Raw genomic sequence first — 18,063 nt, 5'->3', positions numbered from 1 at the left:
ATTACTGTGTTTAGTCTCGGACCTAACGCAGCTGACCTCGATTTTCGAACGGGGAGGGACCTTTTAAAAGCGCATTCAAGACTGAAATCGCTTGTGTGCGTCCCCACTAAGAATAGACATGCTTTAGTGTACGCGCGTGTGTGTGTGTGTGTGTGTGTGTGCGCGCGCATTTGTTGTCCCTGTTTACGCTCCCACCCCGGGCTTTGAGAACATAGAGCATGTGCATCCTGTCCAGTCCTGTAAAGGAAACGTTGGAAAGGAGGATTCTTGGAGCCTGCAGGAGATAACGGGAGTAACTGCACTCAGTAACACAATGTGGAGTGACAGTAGTTTAACAGAGGAGGGTTTTTTGTGTTTTTTGGGGTTTTTTTTTTTTTTTTTTTACAAGCCAGTGCGGGACCTTGTTTCGGAGAGGCTCTCCTAATTCGCCGAAGCTGTAGATTCTAATCGGACCAAATTGTGAGTTTTTGTTCTCTCCGTCGGGTTCAGTGTGTGGCCACGCCGAGCGCTCCGTTTCCCTGGACCGGGAAAATATTTTAGAGAAAGTAGTTCATGTTGTACCAGATCAGTGTGCTGTCCCCTGCCTGACTACCCAGCAACCCCCTCCTACTCACGACTGTAATGCCACAGCACCGCCGCCTGTAATCAGAGAATTATTCAGCCTGGAACGGGGCTAGTGGGGACCGTTTTGTTCTAAGTTTGTTTATTGTTTGCAGCGTGCCGACGCCCTACTAACTCGCTGATTAAATATGCATATTGTTTATTGCTTTACATGTATTATTTATACCAAATGATGAGGCAGCTGATACTGATAACATATGATGATGCCAACCCTTCCCCTCATTTGAATTAGCCAGTAAATAGGAACAAGCTGACGTATCAGTTCGATAAAGCTGCACCGCTGCTCCTTTTGGATTGATAGATGGCTTGCTCTGATTTTTTGGCACAGACCTGTTTTTTTGTTGTTGTTCACCCTTGTCATAATAATTGCCTGTGTTCAAATGAATATGCATTGTTTTTAGCGGTTGGGGCAGACCCTGCAGGGATGCTGTCATTGCCTGGCTTTGTTCTAGGGCTGCATTGTGTAGATATTAATCACATTAGTTTCACTGAGCAAAGCCAAGGCTGGTTCCAAACTGCTGGCCTACATCACTGACAGTAATAGATACATGAGGGCTACCAGTATAAGCATTTCCAATCATTCGCTCTCATCACCCATTTGTATGATTGCACCCATTATGGAAATGGACAATGCACTGTAGCAGTCTCTGTTCAGTTATCATCTATATTATCTACTTCAAATTAGCTATCAGCTGAGGATGCAGTGCATGCATTCGTGTTTCACTGTCGACATCGACGACGCCGCATTCGTGAACCTGGAGGAGCTTCTACACCAAATAGACCGAAATGTACAAACCCAATTGATTAAGACTGTAGCAGGGCCTGTAGGCAGTTCTGTGAAACTTAGCCGATCATTCCTCCGTCTGATGGATGGCCTTTGACGGGTGAAGCTGACAGATTTATTTATCTCACTGTACACACCATATCTTGCAACGATAAATTAAATTAATAAATGTACCAAAAAAAAAAAAAAATTCTTGACATACTGAGTAAAAATGCTGATGTTAAACGTACTTAAAGGTTATCATTGATTTAATGATAAATGATTTATTTATGCTAACATTTCACAATTGAACTTTTTAGAGATTTATTCATTTAAATCTGTCTCTATATGAAACTGCCTACTCACACCTTTGACTGACATTTGCAGTCAACAGATTCAGTGTTGCTTGTCTGTTTTTCTTTGCATCTTTGCATGGTGTGTCTTTTACTTTTCGGGCTATCATAAAGTATGATCGATCTGCTTAGTGTCTTTGTCTTCCTGCACCATGTTTACGTTATCACAGATCAATTTGGGTGGGGTCTTAGGAGGAGATATGCACATTTGACCTGCGCATCCTATTCAGACTTTGCATATTCAGTGAGCGGGTTTGTCCTGTGAATCTACTCCTAGGCCTCTAGGTCCATATGACTGAAGCCCCTTCATTCATTGTGACTTGTGCAAAGTGATCTGTAACCTCAGCAGTCCAGTGGAAAACCACACCGTAGTCTTCAGGGACTTCTCTCAAATGGATCAAGATCTGCCCACACTTTGCAAATGATACGAACATGCACAAGGTTATCTTACACACCTAACAGACGAATAGATTCACTGGAAATTTACCTTTTAGAAAGAAGGTTATATTGAGACTATTTAGAGAGTTTTTTCTCTTCCACCTAGAAAATGCCTTGGCAACATCAGTGTTTTAGATTTAAGTAAACAAAGACTAATAAATCAACTTATGAATTGTCAATTTGAGCTGATGTACAAAGGCTCCTGCTCATAATACTGATTAAGCTTTTTTTTACCTGTCACCATGGCGATGATTGTAATGCTGTTTACTCTGCACACATAGGCCTAATATATTTATATTGATTTCCCAGGGCAGCTGGATTTCTTCTCTAACTATGACTTGTCTCTGAGAATTCCTATATTTATACTAAGGAATATTGTAGAACCGGTGATACCATAAAATCAATGCTTTTGATGATATTGTGACAAGCGTTCGGCCAGCTGTGTGAGGCATCTCATTATGTTTCCGCTCTCTGTGGTATTGTGCGGCTCATGTCGTGCCATATATTCGTATGGCTTTTAAACATGGAACGAGAGCAGGTGCAGCCTCAGCCCGAAAGCACCGGAGAGGAAACGAACACAAACGACATGCCTTATCCTGCCTTGAAGTGTCCCGCGTCCCCTCGGACCTCTCCTGTGTTCAGCTCGACACACACACACGTCAGCCAAACCCGAGACCGGGCTCAGAGCGCTGTCGATCGGCCGCCTCTAACGCTCCCCCCGTACAGTACCTGCTCCTAACAGCCAGCTGGAGTTTGGGAACACGCTGTGATAAATGGCCAGGCAGTCAGGGAGGCTAAGGGAAGGGATCCTCCAAGACTGCTTTGTTTAATTACTAGTGGGCTAACAAGTGGGAGGTTTTGATTAGGCTCAGCAGGGTGACAGTGCGTTCCTGTCAATTAGACTGGCTGCAGGAGTCCACCGGAGCTGATTACGTCAGAACATTCAGATTTGATGACACAGACTGACACAGATAACGTGAAGAAGTCACCGGCAGTAGATCTAATATAAATTGAGCCTGACCTCGCGAATTATGTGAAGATTACGTTTCTCCACCACAAATTGGATTATGTGACAATAGTACAAATTGGACACGGCAGTTTCACCTGTTCGACACGTGAAAATGTAGGTTCTGGTGTTGGTACTGCTGATGATGATGATGATGATGATTCCGACATCCTTCTCAGAAGTACCTTGAATGCTCAGAAGCCATTCATAGAGTCCTGTATAAAAGAGAATCATTTTTCGTCAGTGTCAGTAAATCCTTCGGCCCATGGATCTCAAGACTTCAAAATATGTGTTTTGCTCATTTTGAAATACTCCGACACAATGATGTGACATTGGGGATATGCTCGCATTTCAACTTCAAGAATGCTCATTGATTTTAGCAACTTGACAGCTACTTGCCAACATGATGCCCCACGTTCCATTCAGTCATAAGTCACACCTTTTGCTCTTTTCTCCGAGAGGTTTGAAATGTCACTATTGAGGAAGCGTTTTAGAAATACTGGTACACTTAGGATATTCAAATCATTTTGTGACTGCAACAGGATGTTTAATGCTTCTGTTTGGGACCAATCAACATCTTGACATATATTCACAACTTCTGTCAAATTTTGAGTGCTTGGACGAAGGATAAATTGTCACTTTTTCTAATTAGCAATTCTGGATCAACCCTGGACAGCAACATAATGTTGATTGTGTGTTTCAGTAGCTGTTACAGCCCTTTTATTGTTCATATGCCATCTGTTCATGACCATCATGTCAGTATCACTTGATTTAAAAAACCCATTCATGCAAACTTGTAATATTAAGGGATATTAAATGTTTTGTTGTCGCTGTTAGAAATTGGTGAAGGTGGTGACTTGAAAACCAATTGCAACCCCAGTCAGCCTTGATTTTCCAGGCTAAGAGGAGCTGAAATTAGCATGGTGTTTTACTGGCATGTCGCCACAGAAGCCTTGCTGCAGACACCACAGGGTTTGGTTTCTTATTGATTCAATGTGAGATCATACCAAAAACCGACAAATTAACTTGGATTGAATGTACATGGATTCTGTGTCCGTTTTGTTGCATTTCAGTGTAAAATGAATGGGTAAAATGACAATGAATCAACATCAGATTTCAGTGACAGGCCCTAATTTCGACCAGATCCACAATAGTTGTGTATTCAGACCTCATCCACATGAAAAATGTTCATTTGAAATGAGTCCAGATAATTACATAGGCCTGTAACCTCTCACAGGCGCTGACCGTCATTAATTTTCACCTTAGCGTGATATAACTTTGTGGCCATTTTCACTTCCCTCAGGAGGTCTACAAATTATGGAAATATCCTGAACCTCACACCGTACAACCAAAATATCTTCCAGTACTCCACCCCGCCCTGGCTCGTGCCCCCCATCCCCCCCCCATCCCCCCCCCCCCCCCCCCCCGTCTCATGAACTCAAACTTCTTCTCCCCTCTTCTTTTTCCACAGATCTGATGTTTTCCTGGATTTTTAATGAGTACCCCACATTTGTGAAGCAGGATACTCGCCGCTTTATCTCCCAGGAGACGGGGAATCTGTACATCGCCAAAGTGGAGCCCTCTGATGTGGGCAACTACACCTGCGTGGTGACCAACACAGTCACGAAGACCCGGGTCCAGGGCCCGCCCACTCCACTAGTGCTGCGTAGTGATGGTGAGCTGCTTGTAGCACCCACAAAATACTCAGTGCTGTATCAGGCTTTCAGCTAACATAACACAGACTCTGGCAGCCATATTGGAAGTCCTCAGCTCTTGGGCCACGGTGCCTGTGAACAACTGATTCTATTTCTAAAAGTACAGCTTGGCCGTCCCAACTGAATTAAATAGTTTCATCTCTTTGCTGTTTTTGATTGGGAACTGATCTGGTCAGTTAACCACTGTGGTTGTAAACATTTATGATTTGTGCACTAGCTAATGTATCTAGAAAAAACTAACATGTAAACATTAACATCAGTTGCGTTGCTTAAGTAGTCTGCTGGCTAGTTAGCTAGCTGAAAAAGGATGGAAGTCCGCACAACCAAATGAATTACAAAAGTTTATTGTATGCACAGCAACAAGCTAAGATTTAATCCCATTGACGACAAAACACTCGAAGAAATTGTCTCCAATCTCAAATCATCCACCTGTTGCCTTGATTTTTTACCCACTAGTGTCCTTAAAACAGTTTTGAGCAGCCTGGTAGAAGAACTAATACTTGTAGTTAACAGTTCTCTCCAATCTGGCATTTTTCCAAAGGCTTTCAAAACTGCAGTCATTAAGCCTCTCCTAAAGAAGAGCTATCGACCTATATCAAACTTACCGTTTTTAGGTAAAGTTATTGAAAAAGTTGTTCACCAACAACTTAGTACTTTTTAACGCTGAACAATCTAAAAAATATTGCAAGAGTCAGAGGAATAATGTCCAAACAAGACCTAGTAAGGCCACGCCTTTATTTCCAGTAGATTGGATTTCACAGTTCACAGGGCTTTCAAAAAAGGCTCTTTGGCAACTCCAATTTATTCAGAACACCGCGGCCAGGGTCCTGACGAAAACTAGGAAATACGACCACATTACACCAGTTCTAAAATCCTTACACTGGCTACCAGTCACTCAGAGAATTGATTTCAAAATCTTGCTGCTTGTCTACAAATCACTCTGTGGCTCTGGGCCCAAATACACCTCTGACATGCTTATGCCATATGAACCTTCTAGGACCCTTAGGACATCTGGGGCTGGCCTACTGGCTGGCCCAAGAGTTAGAACAAAACATGGTGAAGCAGCGTTTCGTTATCACGCAACACAGACCTGGAATAACCTCCCAGATGATATTAGACAAGCCCCGACTCTGACCTCTTTTAAGTCAAAGCTTAAAACTTTCCTATTTTACACTGCTTACTCTACTCTGTAATGGCTAAAAACGTATCTTTTCAGCTTAGCTTTTAAATAGCCTTCATTTTAGCTTAGCTTTTAAATAGCCTGTACGAGCAAGTACGAATTTGAATTCATCTTGTCCGGGTAATGCTTACTTGCGCATGAGTGAACACTATATGTGGGGGGGGCTGAGTATCTAGGAACTCAAAAGAGCTAGATGACAGAGCTTACCTAGGAACTCAAGAGCTAGATGGCAGAGTTTTATCTAGGAACTCAAGAGCTAGATGACAGAGCTTATCTAGGAACTCAAGAGCTAGATGGCAGAGCTTTAGCTAGGAATTCAAGAGCTAGATGACAGAGCTTTATCTAGGAACTCAAAAGAGCTAGATGATAGAGCTTATCTAGGAACTCAAGAGCTAGATGATAGAGCTTATCTAGGAACTCAAGAGCTAGATGACAGAGCTTATCTAGGAACTCAAGAGCTAGATGATAGAGCCTATCTAGGAACTCAAGAGCTAGATGACAGAGCTTTATCTAGGAACTCAAAAGAGCTAGATGACAGAGCTTTATCTTTACCCTGTATGATTCTCATCCATCTGTGGACCAAGAGGAGAATCTATGATTCTCGTCTGCCTTAGGCAGTGAGATCTGACGTAAATATCAGATCAAGAGTAGAATCAGGAATAACAGGGGATAAGAAAATGAAAGAAAAACATATTGGTTCACTAACAATGTGCATCTAAAAGTGGGAATATTTGTTGTGTTCTTTTATCTTTCTATTTCACTTGATTTGAACTGCACTAGTTTACTTTTTAAGTCTTTTATCTTTTGTATCTCTTGTCTGTACTTTTGCACTTTTTAATTGTAAATCTTTTACTGTATTTTTTATTACTCTGTAAAGCACTTTGAATTGCCTCAGTGTATGAAATGTGCTATACAAATAAAGCTGCCTTGCCTTGCCTAAGAAACAAAAGTGTTTCAGCACTAAGCCTACATCAGCGTTTCCCTGATGAAACACTGATGAAGAACCTATTTCTATATTCTTTATTCTACTTAGCTAGCTACCAAAAAAACAACTGTTTGTTCAGGTAACATACCTGCTGCAACTCAGTGTTTTGGAGTAGACTAGGGCTAAAGACAAGACAGTTAGCCAAATTTAGAAACAAATCTACCTTGTCAGAATATTCATTTTTACTTAAAACATAACTGATTTGACCTACACCCACACCAAAACAGTCTTTTTCAAATATCTCCTTCTTTCTAGCCAGGCTGTTATGTGTACAGTCAATATTCTCCACTGGACCTCCGTGATGGCTCCAGATTGGCTGCTAGGAGATTTGTGACGCAACTTCAAAGCCTCTTGAATGTGCATGTTATTTGCTATAGTTTTATTTGTGCATGCATAATTCCTAGCCAATTTCGTCATGTTTTTTTGGGTGATGTTTTCCCTCTGTTTTTATTTATGCTTTGAATAGCTCCTTGATACAGTGGATGCTGAAAACTTGGACTGCTCAAGGCCATGGAAAAAAAAAAGCCAAACTTGTTTTGTTGGTAATTGAAACTAGGACAAGTGGTTTTAAGGAATACAAATGAAATGTAAAGGTTAATTAGCTCTTTCTTTGCTAATTTCAGCATGTCCTTTAGCATGTGGATCTGATGCTTTAGGCTGGCCTTATCAAGGCACTCCAGAGGAAAGGTCATTGTCGGCACATAATCTAATTGTAGGCTTTTGTCCCAGAAGGATGTTCCTCACCATATTTAATGTAATGCAGCAGAAGACGCATGAAGTTAATGTTTTTTATGGCTTTATTTTCATGGCCTTTTGTCATCCAATTAATTACATTTGATTTGGTGCAATAAAAACATACTCCATAGTGGATACATGAATAAATTATTCTTTTATCAAACAGCACTTGTAACTTTGATAAGAACAATGATTATTATTGTGATTATTATGATTATTATTGTTGTTGTTGTTGTTATTTGTATTGCCTCTCAAGACTATGAAAGACAATATTTACTCTACCAAGAGAAATAGTTTCAGTATGGTGTCTCATCTAATATTGCCACAGGCAGTAATGAAGAATATCACAAAACATTGCTCTCATAATCGCAACTTTTCCCCGGTTAACTTTTAATGCATCTGAAATAAAAAACAAATACTGTATTTTATGTATTACTTTATTTGACTAAACACACTAGCAATACCTTATAATGTTTAAAAAACAGTCAACTTGCCTGTCACTTTTCTGCTATCATTTAATACTGTTTATATATGTCAGTATATGTATGAATGGATTAATATATGTTACTATATGTATGAATGGATTAAAATATGTCACTATATGTATGAATGGATGTAGGGCAAGAGAGTTCCTTCCTTGGGGAATGAATTCTGCAAATTTCTTACTCCACTGTTTTTTTCAGAGGGAGACACAGCTGGGAATATACGGCGTGTTTTGAGAAATAGTTTTTCCAAGCGACTCCGGAGCGCTCCCCCTCCTCGCCTTCTCTCTTCCTTTTTTTTTTTTTTTCATTCTACCTTTATTTTACCGAGGCACCGGGACTAGCGGCCTAGCAACAAAGCATCAATAATCAGCTCTTACATTACAGTCGCTGGGTGGGGTGGGGTGGGGTGCTGGGTGGGGGGGCACATTAAACGGGTGCCCCCTACAAAAGGTTATGGTATGAGACAATTACCCGCCCGCTTCCACCTGTCTGGTTTAACATGTGTGATAGGGGCTGTGGTTACATTCCGCCGTGAGACAGTTGTGATAAGGATCTGAATTAGCTTTCACAGTCAGTCAGGGAACCATCCTGATAACACATGCCTCACCAAATCAACCAGATGAAATTGGCCTGTTTCCTCCATCTCAAGAGCCATTTGTGCAACACAGCCTTGAATTACAGCGACGGGGGAAAAACACATTGTGTTGCGCTGTTGGACGAGAGTGGTTTAAAATAGCGGCGTCTGAGAATCGGTGGCGGTAGGGGAAATGAAAAGCGCACCCAATTACAAGCGCGTTGATATAATTCCCCTTAATGTGATTTAAGGGGAAAAACAAAATTCGCATGTGCCATCGCTATGTTTTTAGACACTCCAGTCTTGATTTACGAACAAGAATTAAGTCTCTCCCGAAGCTGGAATGCCAGAGAGCCGATATTCCCATTCTCCCGTCTATCCGGAGATTTTTAGCATGCACGGCGGCAGTATTATAATCCACCAGAGCTGCTCCGCCGACAGTGAATGGGACGCTTTGTAGACACAGTGGCAGCACCCAGGGGGATTTTATGGGCCCATTTTCTGGTTCATAGCTGTTAGCACTACAACAAGATAAATCTCATGTAAAAGCTCAAACCTTCTATGAATTCTCAAAGTTGTTTTTCCATTCATCATCAATAGGTTGCATGTCCACTGGGGAGCTGTATTTTGGGCTGTTTTTCTCATTATTTTCAATGGGAAAGCGTTCCGTGACAGCGCTGTGAGCAGGGCATGTTTTCGGGCGCTCAGATCGCCGAGCGTTGGAAGTTAAAAATATTTCAGCTTAGCGAAAGAGGTTCTGTACTTGAAACAGGTTTTCAGTAATTGTATAGCAGCAGCACAAGCCACAACTAATGCTTTTAAAGCTTTCAGAGGAGCTGTTTAACTTGACGAACACTGAGTATTACGAAAGTTTTTCAGCTTCTTTTTTTCACTCGCCGTTTTGCTCATTTGCATTTCTCTTTCAGGTGTGATGGGGGAATACGAGCCAAAGATTGAAGTTCAGTTTCCAGAGGTTGTCCACGTTGCCAAAGGATCCACTGTGAAACTGGAGTGCTTCGCTCTAGGAAAGTAAGCGCACACTATGTCGGGCTTAGCATGCTCAACCAGCACATGAAAAGAAAAATATTACTAGACAAGCAGCGGGATATTTTTCATGTGTTTCACCACTTTCTGCCAGTCCTCATGTGTTTCAAGCTAGGCTGCACATCTAAGAAATTACTTAGAGGGCATATGTTGTGGTGTAGGAGTCTTTAGTTAAAACACTGTTTTGTAACTCAGTCTGCTGAATCCCAGAGTGCAGGAGTAGGTAGAGGGCTAATAATCCTAATATGACCATGGTAGATTATTAAACATTTGTACTGAAGCTTCCTCATGTCTCTTTTCACCAGTCCTGTACCCTCTATAAACTGGAGGAGAGTGGACGGCGTCCCGTTCGCCAGGAAAGTGGACATGAGGAAAGCCAGCGGCGTCCTGGAAATCCCGTATTTCCAGCAGGAGGACGCCGGCACATACGAGTGTGTGGCCGAGAACTCCAGGGGAATGAACACAGTGAAAGGGAAGCTCTCTTTCTACGGTAGGTGATCCTGTAGCGCATGAATATTTGACCAGCCGCGCGCCGCACCTGTCATATCCGCTCAGACTGAGAAGACGGCAGAGGCAGACACAGACCGGCCTCATAACGCAGACGATGGCGATCGACAGAGCCGCATACATGGAGAGGGAGGCTCGCCGCAACGCCGCATCAGAATGATTAAAGGCTGTCAGCCATGATGCCTCTAATATTTTGATCCAGATTAAAGGAGTGATGCGGATGAGGCTGAGCCCTTGGATGTGACCTTGTTGGTGAGCCTTGTATTGGGTTCCACCAGATGGCACCGTGATTGACATCCAACTTGACTGGAGATCAAAGCCGTTAAATGTACTATACTTAGACCAGAGGCACATATGTCAGGGACATAAGCTGCACCGCAGCATCTGGATGAACGGGAAGAGGGTTAGTAGATTCACTCATTGTTACTGATCAGTGGCTGGAGTCACACCTAGTAATTCCAGATGCTAGAAGTCATGATAACCAATGCCTGGAAAGTGCAGTCCACCAAAATGAGATATCCAACATCTGAAAAAGGAAGCTCAAATCCTCAGTTGACAGTAATGATGATGATGGATATTTTATAAACCTTCCTGTCTGTTACTTTGTCTTTCGTACATGCACTGTTTGTGCACTATTCTCTGAATAAGGATTTATTGAATCAAGAAAAAATGCTAGTCTAAAGCTAAAACTTTGACATTTGGATTGCACTTGCTTTCCTTAAATCCAGCAGTGGTAAACATGCTTTATCCTCTGTCTATAGCAAATGGCATTTCTATTGTTTATTATAGCAGCTGATGCGAATTTCAATGAACAGTCCTATACTATGGGGGTTTGATGTTTTAGCAGTTAAACAATTATTATGGACTCCCAAATGCATGGTCGTGACTAATGTTCAAGTCGTAGCTGTGTGATGGCATTGTTCATACAAGATGTCCTATTAAGAATGTACCTGTAGGCTATCCGCACCTTAGGGATTTCTGTCTTCCTTCTGGTATTTCTCTCTGCTGCATGCCTAATGACCCATTTATAAAAATACTGCATCGGGCTCTCTGTATGTTTAAGCCTACTTGTTGTTCCCTTGTTTATTTTCCACACAATGCGGATCACTCACTGCAAGCCACAAAACGTACATTTGTTAAGTTGCTCAAACGAGACGTCCAATTGAATTTCCCCCACCCCATTTCCCTCTGTCTTCCCTCTCGCCCCCCCCCCCCGCCGTGTTCCCCTCACCACTGCAGCCTGGCCCTCCCTTGTTAGGGCATCCGCACATTAGTCACAGTACAGCAGCACAGATACAGAGTGGGAGCTCACTGGTGAGCGAGGCTGCAGGTCGCCTTTGACTGCTGCTTTCATTTACCCACACCGAGCGCCAAAACCGCCGCTGTCTCAAGATTATGACAAATAAGACTTCAAAACAGCATTCTGACACCTGACAGGTTTCAAACCATTTCAGGGAAGTGGGTAGAAAAGGTTCGTTTTAGGCAAGAATCACTAGTGGGTTTACTCTCTAGATTCTTGCAAAACTTTTGTTCGAGTTTGGAATTGAACATGTGGCCGTTGAACCTGCAGGTAAAAGTTTCCACCTGTCATCTTGTGTTTGCAGCATTAAATGGTAGATATAGGAAAGGACCTAGGTCCTAGTGAGAAGTGTGGGTGGCAAAACTTTCAATTCAATGGTGGGATTCAATTCACGACTTCATGCCACCTTTACTGGTAGGATTCTGTTCGTGTCCTTTGACTATGAGCGGCTGTGAACCTTCCTGCGGTACAAATACAACAACCTCTCCAAATAGGTGTGGAAAAAAAAAAAACACGCTCCCGACATGCCACCGGCTTTTGGTTAGGTTTGCGGTGTGTTTGTTTCTCAGAAATGACAACAAGATATGTGACAGAGGAATATATGGCACAGAAATGGTGGATTTGTTGCTGGAATACAAGCTATGACAGCTTCAGTGCATTGATGGTGTCTGCCTTCCCCTTCTTTACAGTCTCGTCCTTCCCCTCCATTTCTGTCTACAGGACTAGCAGGGAAATGGCTACTCTGTGTGCTTCTGAAGTTATTTTTTTCTTTGGGGATACCTTTGAGAGGCAGAAGGGACACTCCTGATCACTTGAGCCAAACAGAAGTTTTTGTGAACATATTGCATAGAGGCAGATTTTTACTTTTATGCTGCGTTCACATCATATCGGATTTACCGAATCAATCAAAATGTCATTATTACTTTGAATCTTTCGGTCTGTGTTGTCGTAACTTTAAGATACAAAAGCCTGCAAAGATGCTTGGACTAATATGAATAATATGATAAGGTCAGTATATTGTTGGCCAATATGTAGAGTAGCCTATATTAAAACAAGAGCTGATATATTACCGGTGGATTGGACTGCTTGAGTCAGAAAAGGGCATATTTCTATATGCCTTGTCTATTTATCTGGCTTCATATTTACGACCTCTTGATTTTCTTCCAACCTAAACTAGGCTCTTTCCCTCTGCTGCTTTTCCTCCCCTTTAACTCATGCTGTATCAGCTGTCAGAAATAACTCATTTGGGGCATTAAACCATTTGCCATTATTTACAACAGCCCTGGAAGCTCTTTACCTCGTTCACTATAACAGCCTGGGAGCATGCTGTGATCCACCAAGGCTGATTTGTCCTTTTGAGCTGCAGGTCCACTGCTTTTTGATGTGGTTTGTCAGTCTCTCTCCCTCTCTCTCCCCTGCTGTCTGTAGCCAGGTGATAAAAATCTGTAATCTTATTTTAAACTCCCTTTGAATTAAGCCTTTGAGACATTCGTCAGCAGTGTAAGCCAATGGGGGAATCGATAAGGGGATCTCTTGTACATCCTTGCAACCTGCAGTGGAACGAAAGCCGGGCTTTTCGTTAGCCAGCAAGAAATTAAGGCATTACTTTATGGGGGCAATTAAGTGATGGCCAGTTAAAAGTTCTGTGCTAAATATTTGAATATTATCTTGCATGTTATCAAAAAAAAAAAAAATGTTTCTGTGTGTCTTAAAGCCCAAATCTGGAATGCAAGTATATTAAATGTATTTGAAAGTGTCTTTTGATTGCTGCAATTTGTGTGCATACATTTGTATTGCATATTGGATCAAAATGGACCTTTATTCCTACTTATGGTGGCATCTGACTATTGAAAATATTTTACATCGCTTCATCCTGTCCTGATGTACTCAAATAAGAAAATACATTAAACTGGATTGGGGCTTTAAAGCCACATCTCTGGTTTTTACTTGAGACTGTGGTGAAATTAGATTAATTGTATCACTAAAGCAGAAAAGAACAGAAAGGGAACATGAGGATTTTGGCCTCTATCCCATGTGGAGCTGTTGAGCCTCCATTTCCTCATTCAAATCATACCTACTGAGAGCAAAAAAACAAAAAAAAAACAAAACAGAGAAAATAAGGACATTTGCTTCCTTGTTGATATATTGTGACAGGCTAGTATCCCAGGTGTATTTACCTTTTGGTTTTCATAGACTTCCCGCTGCATTATCTTATAGTGATATCACTGATAAGGAGAAATTTCTGTCTCTTCTCTGCTTTAGCCGGTTGATGTTTGGCCTGATTGTGTGCTGCGCTTGTCCCAGTGCAGGCAGCGCTGGGCTGCCTGCTTTCATTTGGTAAGCGTTGACTGAGAGTCGATACATTCACAGCGGGTGAGGGATAGAGTGAAGGGCCCTGACAGAGAGGGAAAAAAAACAACAACAACAACAACAATGCGGTCCTGCAAGGTGCAATGGGGTGGGGCGGCCCGGCCAGGCTCCGGTGGAAAGATTGCGGTAGCATGGATGGAAGTGATGCTAAATGACTGGGGATAATGGAGTCTCAGAGTAGCTTTCTGCCATCCCGTCTAGTGGGCTCTTCTATCCAAAACACACACACACATACACATATACACACAGTCATGGTGTGGACACTGTTGACTGATACTAGTACAAAAATGGATACCTAAGTAGATTAATTAAGCCTCTTTTGTAGCACTGTGAACCACACATGGCTTGCTTTCTCAGTCCAAATGTCTATTTTGGTTGGGGTAGATGTTACACCTCATAGATAAGAATAACCTGAATTTATCCTCTCTTTAGCCAGAATAAATAACAGAATAATAATAATATAATAATAAAAAGAATATCCACCTTTCAGCTGTTTTCAGTCAGGAAGTTGCAGCCCTTTTACTTATTTCACGGATGGCAAGAGAACAGCCTCCAAACTAGTTAAATGTTAATGACCTTAGCCAACCTTGTGCAGCAACCTTGGTTGCCAAAGGGATTTAACCAGCCCATAGTATTGTTCTACAAACAGCAATATTTTTGATACTGTACTGGCGGATATGTCAAGTGATTTTGACATTGAACTCCCATACCTGTGCACGACTGCAGCATAAACACACAATACCACCCAAGTGCAAGCCTTTCTTTACATCCACCTCTTTCTGTCAGTCTTTCTGCGTCTTTGTGAACACCCGCAAAAACACACACACACACACACACACACACACTCCTCTCACACACATACTGTACACAGACTGCACGCTGAACAGAGGTACTGTAGGGATGCATTTGTAATTAATATTGAATTTCTCACTGTGTTATCTTGCGTTACTGGGAGGCAAGGTGCAGCAGAAGCCAATTAGAGCAGGATTTGTACGTACTGTTACTGAAAAGTCTCCTCAAAGGTCAGTCCTTGAGTGTGGCATTATAGGTAAGGTCTGCGGAATGGAAAAGCGTGGTCAGCCATTACTCTTGTCCCGCCAGTGGCCTTGTGTGATATAAGATGATAGTAGCTTGACCTACACATCAACCAGAACGTATATAAGCTTTGGAGAGAGTAAATCCATCTAGCTTTACCTCTTTTTTCTTTTTTTTTTTGCTAAATCATTAACTAGCTTTGAGTTACTTGCATGACACAGTAAGAATCAATGCTGTTCCTGTATAATTATACCATAATTTACTCAAATAGTATTGAGTGGCGGTATTTTATGGCACCACCAATAGCCACCTTAATGTATATGGATCCGGTATACATCACGTTTCCTCTTGTATAAGCACACTAAGAAACTAAAAGAAACTGAATGTGTGAAAGGGTTTTCTGCACAATCCGCTGATGGTGGATCTGAATGAGAACTGATCGTTTATGAATTCATTATTTTATCTCTGCGAAAAATCCCCAATCGACATTTTCAATTAATCAGTCTCATGCTTTGAACTTTGCAGCCCCTCCTCATCTAATTGAGAAACCCCAAGATGTCCAGAAGCCCATTGATGACTCACTGGTGTGGGAGTGTAAAGCCACGGGGAAGCCCAAGCCCTCTTACAGGTGGATGAAAAATGGAGAGAACCTGGAGCCTGCAGAGGTGAGATCTGCCGAGCGCTAGCATCTCTTTATAATGTAAGATAGAGTTCTGCTTCCAAGGTTAGAGTCACGACAGCGGCTTTGACACGCATGTTTCCTGCATGCTCAATGTTGCCGAGTCCCTACACCGTTGTGAGGAACCCCGTATTTTCACACCATTGTTATGCTGCTTGTTCAGGCTTTTCTTCCTAATTACCATGCATTATCATCTACATTACCGCGCGGCTCCTCCTGTGCAGCAATGCATTATGTTATTCACTTCTGCAAAACAGCATTTATTTGGAAGGAATTGCACTGTGTCTACTATGCTTTGTTGTGTTAAAAGACCGAACTGCAAACAAGCCAAGTATTTCACGCTAGTCTGGGAAGCACAATGATGTAAGAGCTGCCCTAATCTTTTGTTAAATCTCTCCTCCTGGAGTGCAGTTATTAATCCTGTGCCACCGAAGGAGAAAAAAGTAAGATTCTCTATATCAACACTGTGTATCCTAGATTCATTTTAGCACCCTGCCCTCTCTGAATTCCCATTATGGGTGCTATGCTGAGAGATGGGTCTGTTGTGGAGAACACAGGCTGCAACCAGCGTACTTGTTTATCTGACTTCAACTGCAATAGAACTCAGTTGTTGAAGTGAAGTATCCATTATGAAATTTGCAAAAACATGATTTCATATTCCTCCATCGTATCCATCGGGCCCTATAGCCAGGTTATTTGGAGGAGATTGATTGGGCACTCAGGCACAACTTGCACCTGATAAATAAACAGACATTATGTTAATTTTCTCCACTATGCAAAAATGGCCACAAACACACCGGAGGATATAGATCAATCCTTAGATGTTACGCATGTAGTTGGAATGAACAAAGCCGGTGTTTTTGTTACCAGAGGCAACGCTCCACACAGCAAACTCCTTTTCTCATAACGGCAGATTTGGCTTGCTTTCAGGAAAGAATAATCAACAATCTGTCTAGTCAATGGCTAACATTTTTATCAAAACCTTTATTAGATCAAACTGTTGTGTTTGTTGGTTAAAGAACAAGTCGACCCATCTGTTTCTGTGCGGGATGAAAAAATCCGCCTTTTGTTCTTTCTTAAAATTAGTGCCGTGCCCGTTCAAAACATGCCTGTTCGGAACGGGCCGATTGCTTGGCCTCCGGTATTGCTGCTTGCAGCTTTCTCGAGAACCGCTCATCCAAACAACTTCACACTCGACACCGCATGTCCTTGGGTCCCCAGCAATACACCCGCCAAGTGTGAAGTAGATCGGACGAACGGTTCTCGAGATATGCGAAGGACACACATACATAGATTCCTTGCTTTATAGTATGATAGTCTATACTGGGGGTATTCTGGTGGGTCAGCTGAGGCACATATCATGAATTGGATTTAAATGACCTTTGTTTCATGTCACCTCCACTCTTCCACTCTCCACTGCATACTCAATTGAAAACACAACTGCTTTAAAAAATATCCTCAAAAATAGACTAGACTGATACCTCACCCGGTCAGATCCTTGGCCACCTGCAGGGGATGCATGGCACTGAATGTACGATTAAAGTTTACAATGAGTGTCGATTTTTGTGCACCAGACTTCTCTTAATATGATCAGAATAAATGGATACATTCCAAATGCATGGGTGAATGGATTAATCAGCAAAGGTGCTACATTGTTTGAAATGCCACCATTAACCACAGTAGCTTAATCAGTGGAAGATGGAAAGGTCAATGATGTTGGGAGCAGAGGGAAGAGGAAGCCCCATTTGTTGTTATTCATTACAGTAAATCAATGGAGACCTTTCTGATTGTACCATTCATTGCAACATCTCAGCTGACTTATTTCTGCTGATGATTTTCTAAGTCTGAGCTGCGGTAAGGGAGGGATCAATGTGTATTCGGTGATAAACTGTGCTGTAACTGGCACCCTTGATGAACATGAGCTAAGGGCCATATTCTTTGCAGTGAAAACCGACAATTTTATAAATACAGTGTATTTGTACTATGTACTGTGCATAGCTGAATATATGTGCATTCCATTATTCAATTTAAATTGTTCAAAAAAGTAAAAGGAAAAAGAAGCTATTTTCAGTGTGTAACTATGGGCGACTGCCTTGGACCCCAGCAGCCAGAGGCCCCCACAAAAGACAAGAATATAACTAATGTAAACTTATTATTAATCAATTTATTGAAAAAAAAACCAACTTCTTTTTGTTACAATCAATTATTTTAATCTTGAGTCATGGCCACCCCTTCCTACTCTCTCAGACTATAGTGGGCTATACAACTTCTAG

The 18,063-nt window shown here is 41.9% G+C and overlaps 1 protein-coding gene across 1 annotated transcript in view; it reads left to right on the top strand.

The window, feature by feature from the left end:
- Positions 1-2,698: 2,698 nt before the first annotated feature.
- The window catches only part of LOC139643946 (contactin-4-like), a 50,280-nt gene continuing 34,915 nt past the window's right edge, over positions 2,699-18,063 (top strand). Inside the window, exons 1-5 of the mRNA XM_071519267.1 lie at positions 2,699-2,816; positions 4,653-4,856; positions 9,782-9,884; positions 10,205-10,389; positions 15,637-15,776. Of these exons, the coding sequence (XP_071375368.1) occupies positions 2,699-2,816; positions 4,653-4,856; positions 9,782-9,884; positions 10,205-10,389; positions 15,637-15,776 (750 nt within the window). The remainder of the gene's footprint in view (positions 2,817-4,652; positions 4,857-9,781; positions 9,885-10,204; positions 10,390-15,636; positions 15,777-18,063) is intronic.

This window comes from Centroberyx affinis, unplaced genomic scaffold (genome assembly GCF_046629955.1).
Source record: "Centroberyx affinis isolate AG114_WGS23_722 - 3 ecotype Tasmania unplaced genomic scaffold, CSIRO-AGI_Caff_v1 ptg000678l_1, whole genome shotgun sequence".
In the NCBI taxonomy this organism is placed as follows: Eukaryota; Metazoa; Chordata; class Actinopteri; order Beryciformes; family Berycidae; genus Centroberyx; species Centroberyx affinis.
This window is presented reverse-complemented; position numbering and strand designations above follow the sequence as displayed.